The sequence below is a fragment of the Panthera onca genome, chromosome Y, assembly GCF_046562875.1.
Source record: "Panthera onca isolate mPanOnc1 chromosome Y, mPanOnc1 haplotype 2, whole genome shotgun sequence".
Lineage (NCBI taxonomy): Eukaryota > Metazoa > Chordata > Mammalia > Carnivora > Felidae > Panthera > Panthera onca.
Genome location: NC_138358.1, coordinates 22,614,548 through 22,639,618, shown reverse-complemented (window position 1 = coordinate 22,639,618; position 25,071 = coordinate 22,614,548). Strand labels below are relative to the sequence as shown.

At 37.2% G+C, this 25,071-nt stretch overlaps 1 protein-coding gene and 1 long non-coding RNA gene across 4 annotated transcripts in view; one reads left to right on the top strand and one right to left on the bottom strand.

The window, feature by feature from the left end:
- The first annotated feature begins 4,697 nt into the window (after window positions 1-4,697).
- LOC145714948 (uncharacterized) lies at window positions 4,698-8,200 on the top strand. Its single transcript, XR_014137082.1, has 2 exons — window positions 4,698-4,817; window positions 5,783-8,200. It is a non-coding gene; the product is annotated as an uncharacterized LOC145714948 (long non-coding RNA).
- Window positions 8,201-8,780: 580 nt separating this feature from the next.
- The window catches only part of LOC145714945 (gamma-taxilin-like), a 40,922-nt gene continuing 24,631 nt past the window's right edge, over window positions 8,781-25,071 (bottom strand). The window contains exons 3-5 of one of the 3 annotated variants that reach the window (XR_014137066.1): window positions 22,095-22,142; window positions 17,787-17,957; window positions 8,781-10,012 (exon numbers count right to left, since the gene is read on the bottom strand). Coding sequence is in view for 2 of the 3 variants with exons in the window: in XM_081794495.1 (XP_081650621.1) it covers window positions 9,709-9,939; window positions 17,787-17,957 (402 nt within the window). In the remaining variant the exon portion in view is untranslated. The remainder of the gene's footprint in view (window positions 10,013-17,786; window positions 17,958-22,094; window positions 22,143-25,071) is intronic. The other 2 variants (XM_081794495.1, XM_081794497.1) reach the window with 2 other exon arrangements.

Genomic DNA, 25,071 nt, shown 5'->3' with positions numbered 1-25,071 from the left:
CCCTTCCTTCCTTCCTTCCTTCCTTCCTTCCTTCCTTCCTTCCTTCCTTCCTTTCTTTCTTTCTTTCTTTCTTTCTTTCTTTCTTTCTTTCTTTCTTTCTTTCTTTCTTTCTTTCTTTCTTTCTTTCTTTCTTTCTCTCTTCTCTTTTTCTTTTTCTTTCTTATTTAATTGTCAAGTTGACTAACATGCAGTGTAGTCTTGGATTCAGGAGTAGATTCCTGTGATTCATCACTTACATACAACACCCAGTGCTCATCCCCAAAAGGGCCCTCCTCAATGCCCATCACCCATTTTCCCCACCTCATAATCCCTCACCCCATCAACTGTTTGTTCTCTATACTTAAGAGTCTTTTATGGTTTGCCTCCCTCTCTGTTAGAAAAGAGCCTTTTAAAGAGAACTGTCTTCTCAAAAAGAAACTTCTTAAAGTCCTAAAGAAGTCTCCACACATCTTACAGAGTGGAGCATAATATAAATAGAAATAAACTATCAACTTATGAAAAGACATGGAGGAAACTTAAGTGTATATTACTAACTGGAAGCAGCCAATCTGAAAATACATAATTATATAATAATATAGAATTTGAACTATATGACATTCTGGAAAGGCTAAAGTATGGAGATATTAAAAATATCAGTCATTGCCAGTCAGGAAGGGGGAGGGAAGAGTAGACAGAGACGAGTGAATGTTTAGTGCAGTGAAATTCTTTATTTGATATTATAATGATGGGTACATGTCATTACACATTTGTCCAAACCCACAGAATGCACAATACTAAGAATGAACTCTAAAATACACTATGGACTTTGGATGATATGATGTACTGATGTGGATTATCTTTGTTAAAAATAATAAAAAATAAAATAAAATAAGGTAAAATAAGATAACAAAATTAAAAAAATAAAATTTAAAATGTATCATTTTGGCAAATGATGTTGATACCATGAGAGGGTGCCCATATGTACAGATGGGAGGTAACTGGGAAATCGATTTTCTTCTATATTAGTCTATTCATACAGCTAAAACTCCTCTAAAAAATTAATTCAGAAAAAAAAAGTCTTCCCATAAGAAATTAACAGAAATTGTCCCTTAGGAAGGAAAGTGCTGTACTTACTACACAAAGATTTTAAATCAACCGTCTTAAACTTATTCAAATAGAAAACCATGTATAAACGACTAAAGGAAACAAAGAAAACAATAGGTGGACAAACAGAAAATGCAATGAAGAAATATAAGTGACAAGAAAGAACTAACAGAAACCTGGGGGCTGAAATGTACAATAATTGAAATGAAAAACTTACCACAAAGAGACAATAACAGAGTTGAGCATACAGAAGAATGAATCCACAAACCTGAAATCGGTTAATTAAAACTAACTGCGTTGAAAAGCAGAAGGATGATGAATGAAAACTGAACAGAGTCAAGGGACTGTGAGAAAATACAAACATACACATAAGGGGCATTCCAGAAGGACAAAGAGAAAGTGAAAGTAAGAATATTTAAATAAATCATTGCTAAGAAATCCCCCAGATTTTGAAAGGCACAAATTTACTCAGCCAAGAAATTCAATAAAAATGCAGAAAGGATAAACAGAGATTCACACCAAGACACATTATAATTATATTGTTGATAGGTAAAGAAAGATAAAAAAAAATCTTGGAAACAACAACAGAGAACAAATTTATCACATACTTAGGGATAGTCAATAAAGCCATCATCTAATTTGTCATCAGAAAACATAAGCCAGAATAAGTGGAATAACATTTAAATGCTGAAAGAAATAAAAAAATCAATGAAGACTTCATATCCGGCAACATCACCCTTAAGAAAATAAAGAATATTACATTATTCATCCATAAATTGAAGTCAATCTTGCCATTTGTTACAGCATGGACAGATCTTGAGGAAATTATTTTAAGTAAATGTCAAGACAAAGAAATATTGTATGAGCTCACTTATATGTAAAATCTAGAAAAAATGAATTCATCAAGAACAGTGTACAGATAGGTGGTTGCCACAGTTGTGGAAAGGGGATGGGAAAAATGGGTGAAGATAGTGAAAACAAAAAATCTTCCAGTTAGGAGATAAGCTAATCCTGGGGATATAATGGCAAGCATAATGATTATCATTAATAATAGTGTATTATATTTGCAAGTTGCTAGGGGAGTAGATCCTAAAAATTCTCATTGTAAGAAAGAAATAACTATATGTGATGATGGATGTTAACTAAATTTATTTTGGCAATAATTTTTTAATATATATATGTATCAAATCATCATGCTGTATTCTTTAAAATCCTATAACAAAAAATGAAGGAGATATTTAGATACTATTGGGCAAATAAGGCTGACATGGTTCATTACCAGTAGACCTGCCATACAGGAAATGCTTAAGGCAACCCTTGAAGTAGAAATATAGGGGCAGCATATCAAAGTCATATAAAAAATAACGTTGATAAAGATAACTGAATAGGCAATACAAAATTCAGTATTATTTAGTGTATTTGGTTTTTAACTCCTCTTTTTATTTACTGTATTGTTTTTTAAATTTTTTTAAATGTTTGTTTATTTTTGAAGGAGAAAGAGAACAAAGCATGAATGGGGAGGGGCAGAGAGAGACACAGAATCCAAAGCAGGCTCCAGGCTCTGAGCTGTCAGCACACAGCACAGCCAGATGTGGGGCTCAAATTCACAAGCCATGAGACCATGACATGAGCCACAGTCAGATGCTTAACCAACTGAGCCACCCAGGTATCCCTTATTTACTATATTATTAAACAAACAAGGTATACTCACGAATCTATGTTAATGACCACACAATGTATAAAAATGTAATTTGTGACAGTAACAAATAAAGGTGGTGCTGAACAATAACAGAGTTTTGAATCCTACTAAAGCTAAGTTGGTATCAATTAACAAAATACTTTAAATTTAGAATATTGATTTTATCTTCATCCTAATTTTCCTACTTAGAAAATATCCACAAAATATATAAAAGAAGAAGTATAGGGGAAAAATTACCACTAAAAATGAAGAGAAGAACAAAAAATGTAATGAAAATGAGGAACAGAAAGTTATAAAATATAGAGAAAACAAATGGCAAAATGTCACCTGTCTCACCTTGTAAGACCTTTAATATAAATGCAATAAAAAACACGGCAATCAAAAAGCAAATACTGTCAGAATGGTTAAAGAAAACAAACAAAACAAATCACAGCCCAACTATATCCTGGTTATAAGAGATTTTTTAAATTTAAAAACACAAATAGGTTGAAAATCAAGGATATAAAATACATTCTATTCAATACCACATCAAGGAGAGCTGGGTTACTATGGTAATACAACACAGAACAGATTTTAAACAATAAAAGCAACAAAACTATTACAAGATACAAAATAAATTATATTTAGATAAAACTGTTAATTCAATAAGATATAACTGTTATAAACATATACGCACTAAACAACATGAAATACATTTTGAGCAAATTGAAGGAGGAAATGGACAGTTCTACAAAAAACAGCTGGAGATTTTAAATCTCACTTTAATGTATGCAAAATTTAAACAGATATCAATATGGAAATAAAGAATTTTAACACTATAAACCAACTAGATCTAACAGATATATACAGTGATTTCTTTTCACAACAGCAGGATACACATTCTTCCCAAGTGCACATGGAATATTCACAAGGATAGCGTAGCTTTACAACTTAGAGAAATAAAAGATAAAAGTAAACGAGGGGCGCCTGGGTGGCACAGTCAGTTAAGCGTCCGACTTCGCCCAGGTCATGATCTCGCAGTCCGTGAGTTCGAGCCCCGCGTCAGGCTCTGGGCTGATGGCTCGGAGCCTGGAGCCTGTTTCCGATTCTGTGTCTCCCTCTCTCTCTGCCCCTCCCCCGTTCATGCTCTGTCTCTCTCTGTCCCAAAAATAAATAAAAAACGTTGGAAAAAAAAAAAAAAGTAAACGAAACCCCAAATCAGAAAATAGAAGGAAATAGTAAGGATTGGAATGGAGAAAATAAAATAGAAAATCTAGAACTTATAAAACTCAACACACAAAAAGTAAAATATCCAATTAAAAATGTGCAGAAGATAGGAACAGACATTTTTCTAAAGAAGATAAAAAGACGGTTAACAGACATATGAAAAGATGCTCAACATCACTCATCATCATGGAAATACAAATACAAATCAAAACTATAATGAGAAATCATTTCACACTTGTCGGAATGGCTAAAATTAATAAATCAGGAGACAACAGGTGTTTAGCAGGGATATGGAGAAAGGGGAACGAACCCTCCTGCACTGTTGGTGGGAATGCAAACTGGTGCAAACTGGAAAACAGTATGAGATTTCTCAAAAAGTTAAAAGCAGAATCCCACAATCTAGCAATTTGTACTACTAGGTATTTACCCAAAGAATACAAAAATACTATTTAAAAGGGCACATGCACATTTATATTTATAGCAGTAATATCAATAATAGCCAAATTATGGAAACTCCTTCTACTTTGGTTCTTGCTGCTGCCACCACGATAAGGGCTTCTGTTAGCTCTGCTCACAATAGACAGGCATAACTGCTTTTAGCAAGACATACACAGCTAGCATCTAGTTGAGGATAGTGCACTGATGAGGGAAGGGAGGAACATTATACAATATTTGAGGGGTGGGTCAAGGAATGCAAATTAGAATTTAACTTTGCCATTGTGTTGATTCACAGATGACAAAGAAAATTAAAAAGCTGGAAAAAGAAATGATAATGTGGCGTACAAAATGGGAAAATAATAATAAAGTACTTCTGCAAATGGCCGAAGAGGTGAGAAGGTTTTACGTGAATGCATAGTGAATGCTCATTGATTTCAGTACTAGGGCAGGCTGGAACTTCCGGTTTGCTGAGTAACTACAGGTTTACTTACGTGGTCTCTTTCCTGTGGTAAGTTAGGTTCTCTTAGGTGAGGTATCAAACTTCTTTCCCAATTAATTAGCTCTGAGTTGTGATGTGGACACCTATAAATTGAAGTAGATTTTGCTGTCCACTATAGCAAACTTAGCTTATACAGACTAAGGCTTGTTAAACAGGCTACTGTTCCCCATCAGAGCTTTTGATTCATTACATCAGAGGTGTGGCCTGAAGTTTTGCCTTTCTAAATGTGTCCAGGAAGTTCTCCTGTTGGTTCAGAAGGCACAACTTGAGAGTCACAGTTTTGCAGGGAAGACACCTTTATTCAGATTTCCCATGGAGAGAGCACAAACTTTTAACTCAGTTGCTTTCTACCTTGACTTGCTCATCTCCGAAAGGCAGCAAACTACTTTTTGTAAGGTTTGCTGCAAAGAAAGCTGAAGTAAGTGTATTCCATTTGCAATTACTAAATTTCTCAGGTTCATAAACTTCATGGGACTAGTTATAACATTTCATGAAACAAAGTATTAGGGTTTCAAAATGGTGGAAAGGAAGAAAAATTGAAGAAAGAAGACTGTACTCTTATTTCTAGCATTTTAAATTAAAATAATTAATTTTATTTATTCTTTATTAAGTCAACATAAAATTAACTGAAAATCAAGATGTGCATTTTGGTTACTTTAAAGAAACATGACAAAAGAGTATTTAATTTTTTGCATTGTTCCAGAATAATTGTATTTTCAGCAGATGGTAAAAGGTAGTTGACAGTGTGGCACAGATTTCTTTTTTTTTCTTTTGTAGACAATAATGTACTCTGTATTTATATGTAGAGTGGTTACATGAATTCTCTCCTCTCCACCCCACCCCCCCCAACTCCCCAGAAAGCTGTGCATGATAAAGAGTACAAGGCCTTTCAAATAAAACTGGAACGGTTAGAGAAGCTGTGTAGAGCTCTTCAAATGGAAAGAAATGAGCTCAGTGAGAAGGTGGAAGCCCTCAAAGAGCAGGTCTCTGTAAATGCAGTGGATGTAGATTTAGCCACACCTGTGACACAGTCCTGCACTGGTGTTGTTTCTCAGAAGGAGCTGAAGACTTCTAGAAGAGCTCCAGGAGTGTACCTGGAGGCTAAGCTTCAGGGAGCAAATGAAACAAAACACAACTCCAAAGACCCTTTCTACATGATCTCTTCCAGGCACTGATTCAGTTGAATCAGATGAAGTGTGACCACTGTACTGAGTGATATTTTGTGTATCAGTTTTCTGTAGTCGTTACTATTAGTTTTGTGATGAAAATTTTCTTTTTCTATTATATATGTATTTTTAAAGAACTATTGGACTGTGTGGCACAGGAGGCTGCTTAGTTGTTTTGCATTGCTTTAATGTGTACAGTTTCCACAGCTGTATTACATACCTGCCTTACTAACCTTTTATTGGAATACATGTCTCATCCTTTCACTGTGTTCATTTGCCTTATCCCTGCCCCTTGTGTTATTATCATAATTAAATTGAGCGTTGTTTCAATGGTGGTTTCCCTATGTGAAACCTAAAACTAATTTAAACTCTCTATTCCACTAATATAAAAAAGAGAAAATATAAAGATGATTAGTTTTGTCTAGTAGTTCATTCAAATGCCAAGTGGAAAATAAAGCTCAAGTGTGGGATAGGAAACAAGTGTAGCATATTTGACATAGGTTCGATTTTTTGGTAATATTTTTTATCACTTGCAAATGAAGATGACTGTTAAGTCTTGTCTTGACTTTCTCAAGGTTGTGGCAGAATATGATTATGCGGTTGTCACTTGTAAACAAAATAGCATGTACACACAAGTCATTGGACAAATAGGTTTAATGCTTAAGTCACTAAAAATGGTTCTACTGCTTTGGTTTCAGCTTAGAACACATGTGTTTAAAGAAAAAAAAATTATCTAGATCTCTGCATTTACAATGGCAAAATTTCTGGGCTTTGTAATTTTGTTTGTTACTTTCCTTTGTTATTTCAGTGTTTGAAAGTTACTTTTATTTATATGTTCCTGTCACATCTATGACCTTAAATTGGTTGAAAATTGAAGATTACCTGATAGGTAAAACAGCCTGCAGTGTGAAGTATTTGCAAACTTTCACTACTGACCATGATAATCAAGGGACCAGAGAGTTAAGCAAAATAAATTTACATGAAATTTGACATCCTTAGTTAGTCTGCCAAAGTAGCAAGTCCACACTTCACCGTTTAACAGTTTTTTAAAAGTGTCTCCATCAGCTACTAAATGGAACTGTTGGACCCACCACTTTGCAGGGGGGGGGGGGGGGGGGATAAAGATTATGTGTCAGAACTACAATTCACCTTAAAATTAATTCTAGTGATCATATTTCACCAGAACAGTACAGCATGTAAGTTCTTAACATCTTATTAAGGTAGTTTTGTGGCCCCACATTTCTTTGTGATACTTACTTTGTGAAGAAGGCAAATCTTGGGCTGAAAGCAGTGTGGTTCAGAGCATTTGCTCTGCTGTTTTGGATCTAATAGGTATATATTAGATATCATTGTGTGAAATGACATAAGACATGGAAAGCCTCTGGAATCTGGGAAGCATTTGCTTTCGTTTCAGAACTTTTCCTGTGGTTAACAAGGGAAAAAAGAACCTTATGGGAAGGACTCCCTTCCAAATGGCTCTGTAGTGTGTACTACCTACTGTATTCTGGAACAGGAGCCGTCAGACCATCTCTATCTTGACTAGGGCTGCTTTCATACTATAGCTATTATGTTGAGCAATTCTTATGTATTTACTGTCTGACCCTTTGTCAACCCTGTTAAAATACCCTGCAGCTGATCCAGGAAAAGCTTAAATGTTGCAATCAGTTAAAATATACTTGTTGCACCATTTTGTGGAACCTTCTGGAGTTGTAAAATCAGTAGCATCATTGGAATCCACGGTGTAGAAAAAAACATGGCTCCACACAGACCATTTCATCTTCATATGTGTATGAATACATTTTGTGGCCCTAAGACCAATACGTTTAAATTATGTATAAACTGTCTTATCATACCGGGTTATCACAGCTCATTTCTCAGGTGTTACAAAAATATCTACCTCTTTCAAACTATAACTGAACATAGCCCAAAAAAGGACGCAGTGCTAAGTAAACTGCTTTATTTTCATAGCTAATATGTTTCACGAAAATACAAAATTGATGAAGAAGTCATATTTTGCTTTTCACAGTCATTTTGTAGAAATTTTTCACTAATGTGAGTCTTATTTTGTCTATGCTGTAAAGTTGAATAAATATGTGATGATTAATTTAACAGCCTCTGCATATCCTTTACACTGAATGTGACTTCTCTGGTCTGGTAACATTCAAGCTCGGAGATAATTGTAAATAGCTGACTTCTCAGGTTTTAAAACACAGCTAATTATTGTACAATTAAATGAGTATGGGATGGAGGAGATACCTTTTGATGTTGGTAACACAAATTTATTCCACCAGAGCACTGTAAGCACCACCCACCACCACCCCCATCCTACACAGTAAAGTAGGTGATTCTGGATGATGTCTAGTAGGTGTAACTTCTGGCAGGACTTTAAAAAACTGCAAGAATTGTGAATATCTCAGATCTTAGATCTTACGAAGGCACACTTGTATATAGAACTTTTTTTGTGTGTCCTTTTAATGAATTAGTTGTTGATAAGAAAAAGCACAGTTTACCGAATCCTATATAAGCAAGTGAGTGAGTGTTTTCTAGCTTAACAAGTTGGAAGAAAGCTAGTATTTGAGTACCTTAGGCACAAATTAAAAGATAAAAGTCAAGAATAACTTTGTGGAAAATGCCAGGAGTCTGGCCCTGTACTGAAACAACCAAATTTGAAAACTTTTTTGTCAAAGAACATTATCTAGTAAGTGGAAAGGTAATCTATAAAACAGGAGAAAATATTTCTAAATCATGTATCTGACAAAGGTATACTATTGAGAAGATACAAAGAACTCTTACAACTCAACAATAAAAAGACAAATTCAGTAGAAGGACTTGGATTCATAACTTTCCCCCAAACCCCTGTGTAACAGTTAGTTAAGCATATGCAGTGAAGCTCAACCTGGGTCATCTTTAGCAAAATGCAAGTCAAGATCAGGAGATACCACTTCAAACCCACTAGGGCCATGATAACACTAATAAACACTAAGCAAAATAAGACGAGAATGTGGAGAACGTGAACTCCTGTAAATTGCTTAGGGGAATGTGAAATGGTGCAAATGCTGTGGAAAAGAATTTGGGTGCTTCCCAAGAAATTAAACAGGAAGTGAGTGACATCTCAAGACTGCAACATAGGTCATTCTGTTTTGTTCCCCTTCGCAAGAAGAACAAGACATGGACAAGACACCACTGAGAGAATCCTAGAATATGCAGGCATCCTAGAATATGCAGGCGAGGCTTAAGCACCACTCTGCAGCCAGAGACCGTGACAGACTGTGCTAGAAGGGTCAGAGGAATGGCTACCTGATGACCTCATTGTCCCTCTACTAGGCCAGTGAAGCACCACAAATTGAGGTCTTTGTGAGCATATGGTTCCTCCAGTGAGGAGAAAGAACCCAGGTTGGGCAACCAGCCCCATCCTTCTCCCCGCTGCCCGCACTGTGGGTCATTCTGTGGGAGCTGCCACTATGACATCACACCATGGAGACTGCAGAGTGCAGCCACTAGAAATCTGACTGTGATAGATAACCCCCAACAACCAGCACAGGGATCTTGACAGACTGAGTTCATACCTGCAGTGTCCATGTAATATTCCCAACCAGGGGTTTCACTCATCTGCAGAATCAAGTTGGAGGTGCACTATGATCCAGGAACTCACCAGACTGGAGGTCTGTGTGACTTGCATCCTTAAATGAGGAGGTTTGCTGGCCAGAAAACCTGGCTGGCCCTGTGCAGGAAAGGTGCTGAAACACCACCCCACCTTCTGTGGAAAGTGGCTTGTAGCCCCATCTGAACTTCAGGGCTTCTGACAACTCCTGGAAGCTGTGTGGCCCAGTGGCGCTTGAGCTGAGAAACTGACAGGTGGAACCAAAATTTGCAGAACAAAGTCAGTGGCGTGCCTCAGGGAAACCGGGGTGTCAGCTGGAGCTATGACAAAAAACAAAGAGCTCTCAAAGGAAACTAATACAGCTCTAATAACGGACCCTAACAAAATGGAGATCAATGAACTCTCAATTCAGAATTCCATGTCAATTCCATTGGAATTTTGATAGGGATTATTTCCTTGACTCTAATGATGGCTTTTGTTCTTATGGACATTTTAAAAATATTAATTCTTCCAATCCATGAATACAGGGTACTTTTCCTAAAGTTCTTTGTGTCTTCTATTTCTTTCATCAATGTCTCCTACTTTTCAATGTAGACATCTTAAATTTAACTCCTTAAATTTATTCCTAAATATTTTGTTTATGATACTATTGTAAACGGTAATAACTTCTTTATTTCCTTCAGAAAAGTCCCTGTCAGTGTATAGAAATCTACAGATTTTCGAATGCTGATTTTGTATCCTGCAACTTTACTCAATTTGTTTATTAAACCTAACAATTTTTGTTTGAGTCACTAGGATTTTCTATATAAAAATCATGTCATCTTCAAATAGAAACAATTTTACTTCTTCTCTTCTAATTCTGATACCTTTTATTTTTCTTGCCCGATTGCTCTAGCTAGGACTTCCATTAATATTTTGAATAGGTATGGTAAGAGAGGGCACCCTTCTCTTGAACCTAATCTTAGAGGAAAAACTTTCAACTTTTCTCATTGACTATGATGTCAGCTGTGGACTTGTCGAATATGGCCTTTGTGATATGGAGGTTTATGTACCTTCTGTGCTAATTTCTTAAGAATTTTTATCTTGAATGGATGCTGAATTTTGTCAAATGCTTTCTCTGCATGTGGAAATAGCCGTATAATTCCTTCTTTTTATCCCATTAAAGTGATGTATTCCACTGATGGGTTTGTGTATGTTTAACCATTCTTGCATCTCAGGGAAAAAAAACACCTCATCATGATAAATGATCCTTTTAATATGCTGTTGGATTTGGTTTGCTAGTTTTTGTTTGGTTTGTTTTTGTTTTTAGGATTTTGGCATCTATGTTAAGGAGGGTCATGGGCCTGTAATTTTCTCTTCCATTTCTTTCTTTTTCCTCTTCTCCCACTGCCCCCTCCACATCCCATTTTGGTAGAATCCTCGTCTGCCTTAATATCAGGGTAATGTTAGTCTCAAAATGAGTTTGGAAGAGTTTCCCCCTCTTTAATTTTCTTGTAAGAATTTCGGCAGACTTGGTGTTAATTCTTAACTGTTTGGTAGAATTCCCTTTTGATGCTGTCGGCTCATGGGCTCTTCTTTGTTGGGAGATTTTTGCCTACTGACTCGATCTCCTTACTAATAATTGGTGTGTTCAGATTTTTTATTTCTTTATGATCCAGTCTTGGTAGGCTGTATGTTTTTAAGCATTTCTCCCTTTCTTCTAGGTTTTCCAGGAGATTGGCTTATACTTGGTCATAGTTGCCTCGCAGGATCCTTGAGTTTGAGTGGTATCTTGTAATAGCTCTTTTTTACTTGTAATTTCGTTTTTGTGTCCTTTTCCTCTTTTTCTTGGTTAACCTACCTAAAGGTTTTTCCATTTTCAAACTCTTACTTTGGTTAATTTCTTCTATTGGTTCTCTACTCCCCATTTTCTTATTTCTGCTCTAACACTTATTCTTTTCCTTTATATGCTAACTTTTGGCTTTTCTAGATCCCAGAGGCCTAGAGTCTGGTTGCTATTGTGATCTTCCTTGGTTCTTAGGGTAAGTAAGCATTTATCATTACAAGCTTTCTTCTCAAAACTGCTTTTGCTGCATCCCATAAATTCTGGTATGTTGTTTCAATTCTCATTTGTTTCAAGAAACTTTTTTCTTCCCCTTTAGTTTCTTCTTGATCCATTGGTTTTCTGGAAAGTTTTCTCTAATTTCCATGTGTGTATGAATTTTGTAATTTTCTTCTTACTACTGATTTCTATTTTCACACCATGGTGGTCAGAGCAGATGCTTGGCATGATTTCAGTCTTCTTGAATTTCTCTATATGTCAGTAAGTCCATTTGGTTGATAGTGTTATTCAAACTCCATGAATGGAGTTCATCCATCTGTTGGATGATCTATCCATTATTGAGAATGGGATATTAAAATCCCCAACTACTACTGTATTGCTGTTTACTTCTCCCTTTATCTCTGTTAGGTTTGTTTTATATATTTGGGTGGGTACCATTGGGTGAATAAATATTTACAATTGTTTTAACTTCTTGATAGAGTGACCCCTTTATTATTATATAATGAGCTTCTTTGTCTTTTTTTTTTTTTTTTACCATTGAGAGTGCAAAGTCTATTTTTTAAAATATAGATATACCTACCCCTACTTCTTTTCTTCTTACTGTTGTTGCCATTTGCTGAAAATGTCTTTTTTTATTCCTTCACTTTCATTCTATGTGTATCGTTAAGGCTAAAGTGTTCCTCTTGTAGGCAGCATATGAATGAATCCTGCTTTAATTGATTAATTACTCATATTCAGGCATCGTATGTCTTTTATTTTATTTTTTTTTATTTATAATTTACATCCAAATTAGTTAGCATATAGGGCAACAATGATTTCAAGGGTAGATGCCTTAGTGCCCCTTATCCATTTAGTCCATCCCCCCTCCCACAATCCCTCCAGCAACCCTCAGTTTGTTCTCCATACTTATGAGTCTCTTCTCTTTTGTCCCTCTCCCTATTTTTATACTATTTTTGTTTCCCTTCCCTTGTGTTTGTTTTGTCTCTAAAAGTCCTCATAGGAATGAAATCATGATTTTTGTCCTTCTCTAATTTCACTTAGCATAATACCCTCCAGTTCCATCCTGGAGTTGCGAATGGCAAGATTTCATTCTTTTTGACTGCATGAACCTGGACCACTTTCTTACCCCATACACAAAAATAAACTCAAAGTGGGTGAAAGGATGATATATATATACATTCAGAACATTTCATCCTAAAGCAGCAAAATATACGTTCTTCGCCAGTGCACGTGGAACGTTCTCCAGGATAGACCATATACTGGGACACAAATCAGCCCTAAGGAAGTACAAAAAGATCGAGATCATACCGTGCATATGTTCAGACCACAATGCTATGAAACTGGAAATCAACCACAAGAAAACAATTGGAAAGGTAACAAATACTTGGAGACTGAAGAACAACCTACTAAAGAATGAATGGGCTAACCAAGCAGTTAAAGAGGAAATTAATGTAAGTATATGGAAGTCAATGAAAATGATAACACCACAACCCAAAACCCCTGGGGCGGGCGCAGCAAAGGCGGTCATAAGAGGAAAGTATACAGCAATCCAGGCCTTCCTAAGGAAGCAAGAAGGAGCTCCGATACCTAACCTAACCTTACGCCTAAAGGAGCTGGAAAAAGAACAGCAAATAAAACCCCAAAGCATCAGAAGACAGGAAATAATAAAGATCAGAGCAGCAATCAATGCTATCAAAACCAAAAAACCAGTAGAACAGATCAATGAAACCAAAAGCTGGTTCTTTGAAAGAATTAACAAAATGGATAAACGACTCGTCAGTTTGATCAAGAAGAAAAAGGAAAGGACCAAATAAATAAAATCAAGAATGAAAGAGGAGAGATCACAACCAACACAGCAGATATAAAAACAATAATAAGAGAATATTATGAGCAATTATATGCCAATAAAATGGGTAATCTGGAAGAATTGGGCAAATTCCTAGAAACATTTACACTACCAACACTGAAACAGGAAGAAATAGAAAATATGAACAGACCCATAGCCAGTAAGGAAATCGAATTAGTAATCAAAAGTCTGCCAAAAAACAAGAGTCCCGGGCCAGAAGGCTTTCCAGGGGAATTCTCCCAAATATTTAAAGGGAGAGTTAACACCTATTCTCTTGAAACTGTTCCAAAAAATAGAAACGGAAGAAAAACTTCCAAAGTCTTTCTATGAAGCCAGCATTACCTTGATTCCAAAACCAGACAGAGACCCCACTAAGAAGGAGAACTACGGACCAATTTCCCTGATGAACATGGATGCAAAAATCCTCACCCAGATATTAGCCAACCGGCTCCAACAATACATGAAAAAATTACCCTCCATGACCAAGTGGTATTTACACCTGGCACGCAGGGCTGGTTCAATATCTGCAAAACAATTAATGTGATTCATCACGTCAAGAAAAGAAAGGACAAGAACCATATGATCCTTTCAAGAGAGGCAGAGACAACATTTGACAAAATACGGCATCCTTTCTTGATAAAAACCCTCAAGAGAGTAGGGATAGAAGGAGCATACCTCGAGATGATAAAAGCCATATATGAACGACCCAATGCTACTATCATCCTCAATGGGGAAAAACTGAGAGCTTTCCCCCTAAGGTCAGGAAAAAGACAGGGATGTCCACTCTCGCCACTGTTATTCAACATAGTGTTGGAACTCTTCTTAGGCTCTGCAATCAGACAACACAAAGAAACAAAAGGCATCCAAAGCGGCCAGGAGGAGGGCAAACTTTCACCCTTCGCGGATGACATGACACTCTACACGGAAAAGCCAAAAGATTCCACCAGAAAACTGCCAGAACTGATTCATGAATTAGGCGAAGTTGCAGGATATAAAATCAATGCACAGAAATCGGTTGCATTCCTATACACCAACAATGAAGCAACAGAAAGAGAAATCAAGGAATCGATCCCATTTACAGTTGCACAAAAAAACCCATAAAATACCGAACCAAAGAGGTGAAAAATCTATACACTGAAAACTACAGAAAGCTCATGAAAGAAATTGAAGAAGACACAAAGAAATGGAAAAAGATTCCATGCTCCTGGATAGGAAGAACAAATATTGTTGAAATGTCGATACTACCCAAAGCAATCTACATATTCAACGCGATCCCTATCAAAGTGACACCAGCATTCTTCACAGAGCTGGAACAAATAACCTTAAAATTTGTATGGAACCAGAAAAGACCCCAAAGAGCCAAAGCAATCTTGAAAAAGAAAACCAAAGCAGGAGGCATCACAATCCCAGACTTCAAAGCTATAATCATCAAGACAGTATGGTACTGGCACAAGAACAGACACTCAGATCAATGGAACAGAATAGAGAACCCAGAAATGGATCCACAAACGTGTGGCCAACTAATCTTTGACAAAGCAGCAAAGAATATCCAATGGAATGAAGACAGTCTCTTCAGCAAGTGGTGCTGGGAAAACTGGACAGCGACATGCAGAAGAATGAACCTGCACCACTTTCTTACCCCATACACAAAAATAAGCTCAAGGTGGGTGAAAGGCCTCAATGTAAGACAGGAAGCCATCAAATTCCTTGAGGAGAAAGCAGGCAAAAACCTCTTTGATCTTGCCCGCAGCAACTTCTTACTCAACACGTCTCTGGAGGCAAGGGAAACAAAAGCAAAAATGAACTACTGGGACCTCATCAAAATAAAAAGCTTCTGCACAGCGAAGGAAACAATCAGCAAAACTAAAAGGCAACCAACAGAATGGGAGAAGATATTTGCAAATGACATATCAGATAAAGGGTTAGTATCCAAAATCTATAAAGACCTTACCAAACTCAACACCCAAAAAACAAATAATCCAGTGAAGAAACAGGCAAAAGACATGAATAGACACTTCTCCAAGGAAGACGTCCGGATGGCCAAGCGACACATGAAAAATGCTCAACGTCACTCATCACCAGGGAAATAACCTGATAAGCCACAATGAGATACCACCTTACACCTGTCAGAATGGCTAACATTAACAACTCAGGCAACAACAGATGTTGGCGAGGATGCGGAGAAAGAGGATCTCTTTTGCATTGTTGGTGGCAATGCAAGCTGGTGCAGCCACTCTGGAAAACAGTATGGAGGTTCCTCAAAAAACTAAAAATAGAACTACCCTATGACCCAGCGATTGCACTACTAGGCATTTATCCACAGGATACAGGTGTGCTGTTTCGAAGGGACACATGCACCCCCATGTTCATAGCAGCACTATCAACAATAGCCAAAGTACGGAAAGAGCCCAAATGTCCATGGATGGATGAATGGATAAGGAAGATGTGGTATATGTGGTGTGTGTGTATACACACACACACACACACACACACACACACACACACACACATATACATATATACATATATACATTTATATATATATATATATATATATATATATATATATACATACATATATACCATATATATATATATATATATATATATATATATATATATGGTAAGAACACGGTCCAGGTTCATTCTTCTGCCTGTTGCTGTCCAGTTTTCCCATTCCGTGTGTATATATATATATGTACATATATACATATATATACACACATATACATACATATATATGTATACATGTACACATATATGTATATACATATTTACATATACATATATACATACATATATGTATACATATGTGTGTGTGTATATATGTATATATGGCAATCAAAAAGAATGAAATCTTGGCATTTGCAACTACATGGATGGAACTGGAGGGTATTATGCTAAGTGAAATTAGTCAGAGAAAGATAAAAATCATATGACTTCACTCTTATGAGGACTTTCAGAGACAAAACAGATGAACATAAGGGAAGGGAAACAAAAATAATATAAAAATAATATAAGATAATATAAAAACAGGGAGATGGACAAAATAGAAGAGACTCATAAATATGGAGAACAAACTGAGGGCTGCTGGAGGGATTGTGGGAGGGGGGATGGACTAAATGGGTAAGGGGCACTCCTGAAATCATTGTTGCACTACATGCTAACTAATTTGGATGTAAATTTAAAAAAATACAAAATAAAATTTAAAAAAAAAAAGAAAAAAAATCAATCTAAATTTAAGTCTTCTAATGAAAAAAAACAAAAAACAAAAAAAAAACCCTCACCCCAGATCAGGATTTATTTCATGAGTTGCCCTGTATTCCTGGATCTTGGGAGCTTGCTGTGATAAAGGTAATTAGAGATCCTACTCCGTATTCTTAGCTATAGGCAGACATGTTCCCATTAGAAAAGGCAGATTCCTTTTACACTCTCTAGTTCTTTATCCTTCCACAAATTATAAAATTTTAATAACTGTTCCCTCTTCCTGTATATATAGAGAAGAGTAAATCCTTCACCTACATGTGTACAAAACCAATGTAGGCGTGAGTGCTCTTCTGTAGTACTTAGGAAGTGAATTGCTGAAGATGGGAAGAGAACGGTTACACAGACTAGCCAGTTAGGATCCATAGGAGTTCTCTGCAATCTGTTTTTGCTTCGTAAACTCATTCTGATTCAAGTCTATTACTACCAGTCAATGTTTTCTGCTTTCTGCTGAGCATTTCATTTCTTCATCACCATGAAGGTCATGGTAATCAACTACATTAATCATCAGAAAAATTCCTGGCAACCCTGAGCTTACTAAACAGGAGGGCCATGAACACTGACATCAATACCATCTAGATACCCTGTGATCAAGTATAAGGTACATTACTGAACTCTTTCTTGATGCTGAAACCAACAGTTGGATAGCAGAGTATTAGATTTACAGTGGCCTTACATACAGCATTAACCCAGGCAAAGTTGAATAAATAAATGTTGAAGGTAGTATGTCTTTGAGGACCCACCAAAGTCCTCTGCTCAGGAACCTAACCTACCTGACACCTGAAGCAAGTGTCCCCTGGAGTTATCGCCAAGCTGCCATTATTACAACCAAGTCCCACTACAGCAAGTGAAGCAAGGATCTACTTCAAACAAAATCACTTCAAACAGTGGTTATACACTCACCCTAGCCGTCTCCTGAAAACAGAAAAATGCATCAACTAACCTTTAGTGTCTTATTGTGACGCTGAAGTTCCCTGCAAAGAGACTCTAGTTTGCTTCTTGCCAAGATGGCCTTGCTGTGTTCACTCTGCAAGTGAACTTTCTCTTTGATGATCTGGGCTTGTTTCTTCTGCAGAACCTTCATTTGCTTCTGAACATTCCTGCTCTCCTCCAGCTAAAATTAACAAGTAGTTTATACAGTTAGAAAATAAAGTAAGAAACTCGGAGTTACAGTTGGCAGAATTGGAATTAGTCATGGAAACTTTTCTACTACTCTCTTATTCGGCTGAGATATAAAATGGCATGCAAATAATTTTGGTGTATTTAGAAAACAAACCACAATGTCTTTTTTAAAATTAAAAACAAAATAGATCTTTGAGGCAAACTTCTTATGAGTGAACACCATCTGGTTTTACTTTTCTACAAGAAATGGAAAAACTACAAGAAATGAAACAAAGAAGCAGCTCTTCGTGAAAAGAAGGCAATTTATTCTATTGTATGAGAACAGATAAAATGACAGTCTTGCTGACACTTCAGTAAAGCTCTCCTAAAGAAAAAATGTTGACAAGTCACACATTTCAAGAGCAAGAGCAAGAGCGACTTATCCAGGAGACTTATCAAACACTCTTACAGGCCACACGTTTAGAGCTACTAAAAACACCTTCATTGAAATTTCTTCTGGCAAAGAATAATTTTTCTTTGAATCTTACTACGGACTATGAGTATAGCATAATTCACCTGGCTATAGGTGCTACACAAATTACCTGCAACCCAACTGGTTTCCTGCCCACTCCCCATTCTTTCCTGCTGCTCATGTATCAGAAGCTGAGTAAAAACATTATTATGTCTATTGGAATTGAATTCTTTCATGGTAATACTAATAACAAATTACTGGTGATGCAGCTCAGACGTGACTACCTTAGGCACTAATGATGACATATTACACTGAACTGACTAGGTACGAGACACTGAGCTGATAAATATTAATGATAAAAAAAAAAAAGAACAAAAAGGAGCCCGAGAAGATAGGCACCATTGCAAGTAATTGATATATTTGACATGGAGACACAGAAAGCCTGATGGCTTCTCTTTCCTCTACAAAAAAAGGCACAGTTGCAAATAATTTAGTTGCACTTTGCATAGTGCAAGAAAATTATTTGCAACTCCTGTGGAGAAGGAGGGCAGGTAGAAAGAAGTTGAGGGTTTATACAGTCAATGGAAAAAAGTGTCTAATATGTGGAGTTTTTATAATAGTGTAGTGATTGTAGACAGAGAGGTATTAAAATGACCATGAAGACCTAGTTGTGATTTCATCTGCCTGGCTGTATTTTTGGACACCTTGAGTGGGTTTCTGTCTGGCAGGTGAAATGGATGGACAAAGTGGAGCATGTATATTTCCAGAAAGACTGATTTTTATGGCATATGAAATCTAAGGGAAAAAACAAACACAAAGACTGAAGGTAGTACAGGCAAGGTGAAAGTAGAAGCTCAATGTACTGCTTGCTGCAATGGTTACAGAGAGAACAAATATAGTGGGAATCCTTCAAAAAGTATTTTCTGGACTGGTGATACTCAGAATCTGAATGGAGTATCTGTACTTGTGGCTTTTGATGTCCTCTTATGGCTACATAAGGTAGCCAAAGCAGAGGGTGGCCAAGGGGGTACAGAGATGAGATAGGTAATCAAGGACAAGGGTCACGGAACAAGAGACTGAAGTGACATCAGAGAAAGCTGTTCCACTCCTACAACTTCATTATTTTGGAACTCTGGAATCTATTCAAAGTCCTGCACCCTCCAAGGGCATGCTGAGCCAGTAAACAGTGGTTAATTTTGGTTAATTTAAGCCAACAGTGCAGGAGCAGATATTCACTCTTCACTCCACTCCCATGCTCCTGTGGCAGGTGACTATACTATCACATGTTCCTGCAGTGGCTTACAGGAGCCAGGTAAGCAGTAAGGTCTCAGTCTTTCAAAAATATCAAAGATATGTGTTTGATTGCGACTGACACATCTGATCACAAAGGTGCACACAGAGTGGTGGCCACCATCATTGCAGATGCCTCCCACCATATGAAGTGGCACGCAGGGTGTGTAGGGAAACAGACCCTACTTAATTATTATTTCCCTCATTTCACTTATCCTCTTTTCTTCTTTGGAGGGGAAGGCATACACTGAAGTACTATGACATTCAAAAACAACCATATATCTGTGGAAATTTAGAAAGTCACCCATGCAAGCCTAGAATGAAAGACAACCAGGGAAGACCTTAAGTTTGCATTTCATTCTAATCTCTGACAGACCTTGTACAACACTAGCCAAACAAGGAAAGGCAAAGAGCAAAACCTAGGCAAAATAGAGAGAATCTAATATTCAAGTTACCATGTCATAATATTTAAATATCTAGTTTTCAACAACAGCAGCAGCAGCAGCAGCAACAACAACAACAACAACAGCAACAGCAACAAATCATAAGGCGTACAAAGAAGTAGGACAGTATGGCCAATTCAAAGGAAAAACGTAAGTCAACAGAAACTGTCCCAGACGAAGATCAGATGATAGAAATACCAAACACATTAAAACAACACCTTTAGCTCTTTACACTGCCCAAAGAGCTAATGGATGATGAGGATAAAGTCAGGAAAACAATGTAGGAATTAAAAGGAAAAAAAGTCCATAATGAGGGACCATAAAGAGGAACTAAAATAAAAATATGGAATTGAAAAATACAAAACTGAAGTGAGCAATTCACTACAAAGATTTAAAATCAGATATGACCAGACAAAAGAAAGAAATCAGTAAACTAGAAGATACGTCAATGTAAATTCTCAACTCCAGGGAATGAAAAAAAAAAAAAATGAGGAAAAACCTAAGAGCATAAAGGACCTTTGGGACACCACCAAGTGGAGCAACATATGCACCGTGGGAATCAAAGAAGAGGGATGGGCAGAAAAATTATTGGAAAAAATAATGGCATAAACTTCCCCAAATTTGATGCAACATATGAATACCAAAAAGCTGGCTGAACACCAGGAAGGATAAACAGACACCCACACTGAGGCACATTATAATGAAAACTGCCCAGTGCCAATGACAAAGAGAAAATCTTGAAAGCAGCAAGAGGGAGAGTGACTCATCACCTATGAAGGAATCTCCATAAGATTATCAGCTAATTTCTCAGCAGAAGCCAGAAGTCAGTGGTCTTCAAAGTGCTGATGTGTTGGAGGGAGACAGTCCCTCCTGTATCTGACAAAACTGTCCTTCAAAACTGACGGAGAAATGAAGACATTCACAGATCCACAAGAGCTGAGGGGGTGGTGACCACATTCTTGAGTGCTGCTATCTCCTAGAGGGGAGTGCGTAAACATATATGCTCCTCCTGTTTTCACTTCTTATACTTTGGTTTGTTGTGACTATTGCCCGGGGGAGGGAGGACACCCCTTCATTGCCTGGCTCTAGTGGCCAGTGGGGACTATACTCATAGATCCCACAGGACTGTTACAAGTGGAGAACCATCCATGTGGGCTGAGCCAACACACACCAAGCACAGTGAAGACATGGCAGACTGAAATGTAACCCAGTCTTTCTGTGGAAGAGGCCTATTAGCGTATCTTCAAAAGGCAGGCTTCTAAATTAAAGCATACATCTAGGAGCCAACTACAAATCCTCTATACAAGGCAGGAAGAGGAGGCACCATCTTCACACTCTACGTCTACCACGTCCCAGGAGATCAGCGTCTTCAAGGAAGGAGACTTTGTATATGTCTAGCACCACTGATTGCCAAGATGACACATCCCTGGAATGCTTGACTCTTGTGGCCAGCCAAGTTTGTGTTCACAGGTTCACAACACAGTAACAGATGAATAAACAGTTCTTAACTGTCTATCACCCAAGGGATTAGTGCACAGAGACCGTTCTGAAGGTTTATCCCTTAGCCTTCCTCTGAAAGAGTGTTATTTGCATACTTTGAAAGCTGCTGCCTTTGTAGCATCTGGCTTACAATCAGCCTGAATCTCAGCGATGGACTGTTCCCTTTGGGAAACTGACACACCCTCAGCTTCTGAGAGCCACTAAAAATAAAGTAGGTTGTGTGAACAGTCACAGCAGTTTCAGATAAAATCAAGAGCTAAGGCAAGGTTTATCTCCTACACAAGGCCACTGCTTTGGGACTGAGATGGATGGCTGTTTCATCTAATACAAAGAAACAAGGGCAGAAATTCAAGCAAAATAACAAAATGGAGGAATATGTTCCAATGTTAAGAATAAGACAAAACCTCAGATGAAAACCCTACTGACACAGAGGTAAGTGATTTACCTGATAAAAGGCAGTTCAAATTAACAGTCCTAAAGACGCTCACCAAGCCTGGGAGAAGAACAGATGAACAAACTGTGAATTATAATAAAGTAATAGAAAATACAAATTAATATTCAAATAGAAGTCATAGAAGGATATACACGAACTGAACTGCAATATATGCAAGAGAGGCTTGAGCAGCAGATTAGATGAAGCACAAAAAGGAATCAGTGAAGTGGAAGACAAGGCAGTGGAACTCACCCAATCAGAGAAGCAAAAAGAAAACAGAATTAGAAACTGCTTTAAGGCACACCAAGCTCACCAACATTCACATAATAAAGGTCCCAGAGGAGAAGATATTGAGAAAGGGGCAGAAAACATATCGAAGAAACAGCAGCTCCAAACTTCCCAAACCTGGGGAAGGATATAGACATCCAGATACAGAAAGCCGGCAGTGTTCCAAGTAACAACTCAAAGAGACCCATACGATAAACATAAATAAACTTTTAAATTAAAGACAAGGAGAGCGTCTAAAAGCAACAAGTGAAAAAACAAACAAACAAACAAACAAACAAACAAACAAACAAACAAACAAACACACCCGGTATGTACAAGGGAATCCCCATAAAACAATCAGCAGACATTTCAGCAGAAACTGTGTGTAGGCTAGAGGGAAGCGGCACAATGTATTTACAAAGTAATGAGAGAGGAAAACCAAATTCACAAATGTGTGGAGATTAAACATCACAAAGTGAAAAACCAATGGAAATCTAAAGAAATAAACAAAGAAATCTAAAGAAATAAAAAAAAACCTTCTGACAAATTAAAGTGGATAAACAACATACCAAAATTTGATGCAGCAAAAACATTCCTACTAGGGAAGTTCATAGTAATAAATACCTATATCAAGACACAGAGCCCAAGTGAACCACCTACTTTATACCTCAAGGAACTAGGGGAAAAAGGAATAAACAAAGCCCAAAGTTAGTAGAAGGAAGGAAATAACGCAGATCAGAGTGGACTAAAAGGAATAGCGACTACAAAGGCAGTAGAAAAGATTAGGGACAGCTAATGTTCTTAAAAACAAACGGCAAATTTAGCTACACTAACCAAGTACACTACAGAACTCAAAAAAAATCAGAAACGAAGGAGACATTACAACACATACCACAGAATACAAAGGATTATGAGACTATCATGCACAATTGTAGAGCAAAAGAATAGGTCAACCTAGAAGAAATGGATAAATTCCTAGAAAAGATAACCCAAGAGCACAATGACAAAGGAACAGAAAATATGAAAACACAAATTTCAAATAATAAGACTGACTCGGTTATTAACAATTTCTCCACAAACTAAACTCTAGGACCCATGGCTTCAACGTTGAATTCAATCCAAATTTTAGAAAATTAACACTATACCTCAATCTCTTTCAAAAAAAAAACAAAAAAAAAAACCAAAACTGATGAGGGAACATTTCCAATCTCATTTTCATGAGGCAAAGTCTTACTGTGACAGCAAAACTAGACAAGGACACAACAGGGAAGGAAATCACACGCCAATATCCCTGAGCAACAGAGACGCAAAACTCCTCAACAAAATATTAACAAACCAAATTCAACGATACAATCAACGAAACATATACTATGATCAAGTGGGATTTATTCCAAGAATACAAGGATGGTTTGACATTCACAAATCAAAGCTACACTACGATAATAAAATAAAGGATAAAAATCGTGTGATCATCACAATAAATGCAGAAACATCAACATCGATTTATGAGATAAACACTGTTGACAAAGTGGTTTGCAGGAAAGACACCTCACTGCAATGAAGACCATATATGACAAGCCCACACCTAACATCATAGCCCAAGGTGGAAAGCTGACAGCTATTCCTCTAAGATCTGGAAAAAGACAAGGATGCCCACTCTCACCACTTTTAACTCTATAGACTATCAGAAATCCTGGACAAGCAATTAGACAAGAAAACAAATAATAATAAAATAATCCAAATTGGAAAGGAAAAAGTAAGGATCCCTAATTATAGATGACATTATATCATATGTATAGAGAAGCCTAATGAGTCCACCAGCAAACTTCTAGCACTAATACCTGAATCAGTAAAGTTACAAACTGTGAAATTAGTATACCAAAATCAGCTGTGTTTCTTTCTATCCAAGGAGGAATTGGGAAAACAACCCCTTTTACAGTTACACTAAAAATAATAAAATATCTCAGAATAAATTTAAACACGGAGATGAAAGACCTGCACTGAAAACTGTAAGACACCAATGGAAAAAAAATGAATAAGATGCAAATAAATGGAAAGAGATTCCATGCTCATGAGGGTAGAAGAATCAACATTTTTAAAAATTATGTTTATTTATTTTTGTGTGTGAGAGGGAGAGAGACAGGGCGCGAGCAGGGGAGGGGCAGAGGGAGAGGGAGGCGCAGATTCTGAAGCAGGCTCCAGGCTCCGAGCTGTCAGCACAGAGCTGGACATGGGGCTCAAACTCATACACACCGCGAGATCACGACCTGAGCTGCAGTCAGATGCTTAACCGACTGAGCCACCCCGGTGCCCCAAGAATGAACATTTTTAGGATGTGCATCCTAGTCAAGGCAATCTACCAAGTCATGAGATCCCCATCCAAATTCCAGTGGAACAAGAACAGAAACAGTACAAGCCTAAAATACACACAGAACCAGAGAACCACTATGGTGATTACTTTCGAGGTTTCTCAGAAAATGAAAGGTAGTAGAACTTCCATATTCCACTTGTAAGTCTTTTGGGAAGGAGATGAACATTCAAACTAAAGAATATATGTACCCTAAAGCATTATTTACAGTAGCTAACAAAGGGAAACACTAAGCGTCCACTAATTCATGAATGGATAAAAAAGTCACACACACACACACACACACACACACACACACACACACACACACACACCCCCAATGAGAGAGGGCAGGCATATTATTCAGATATAAAA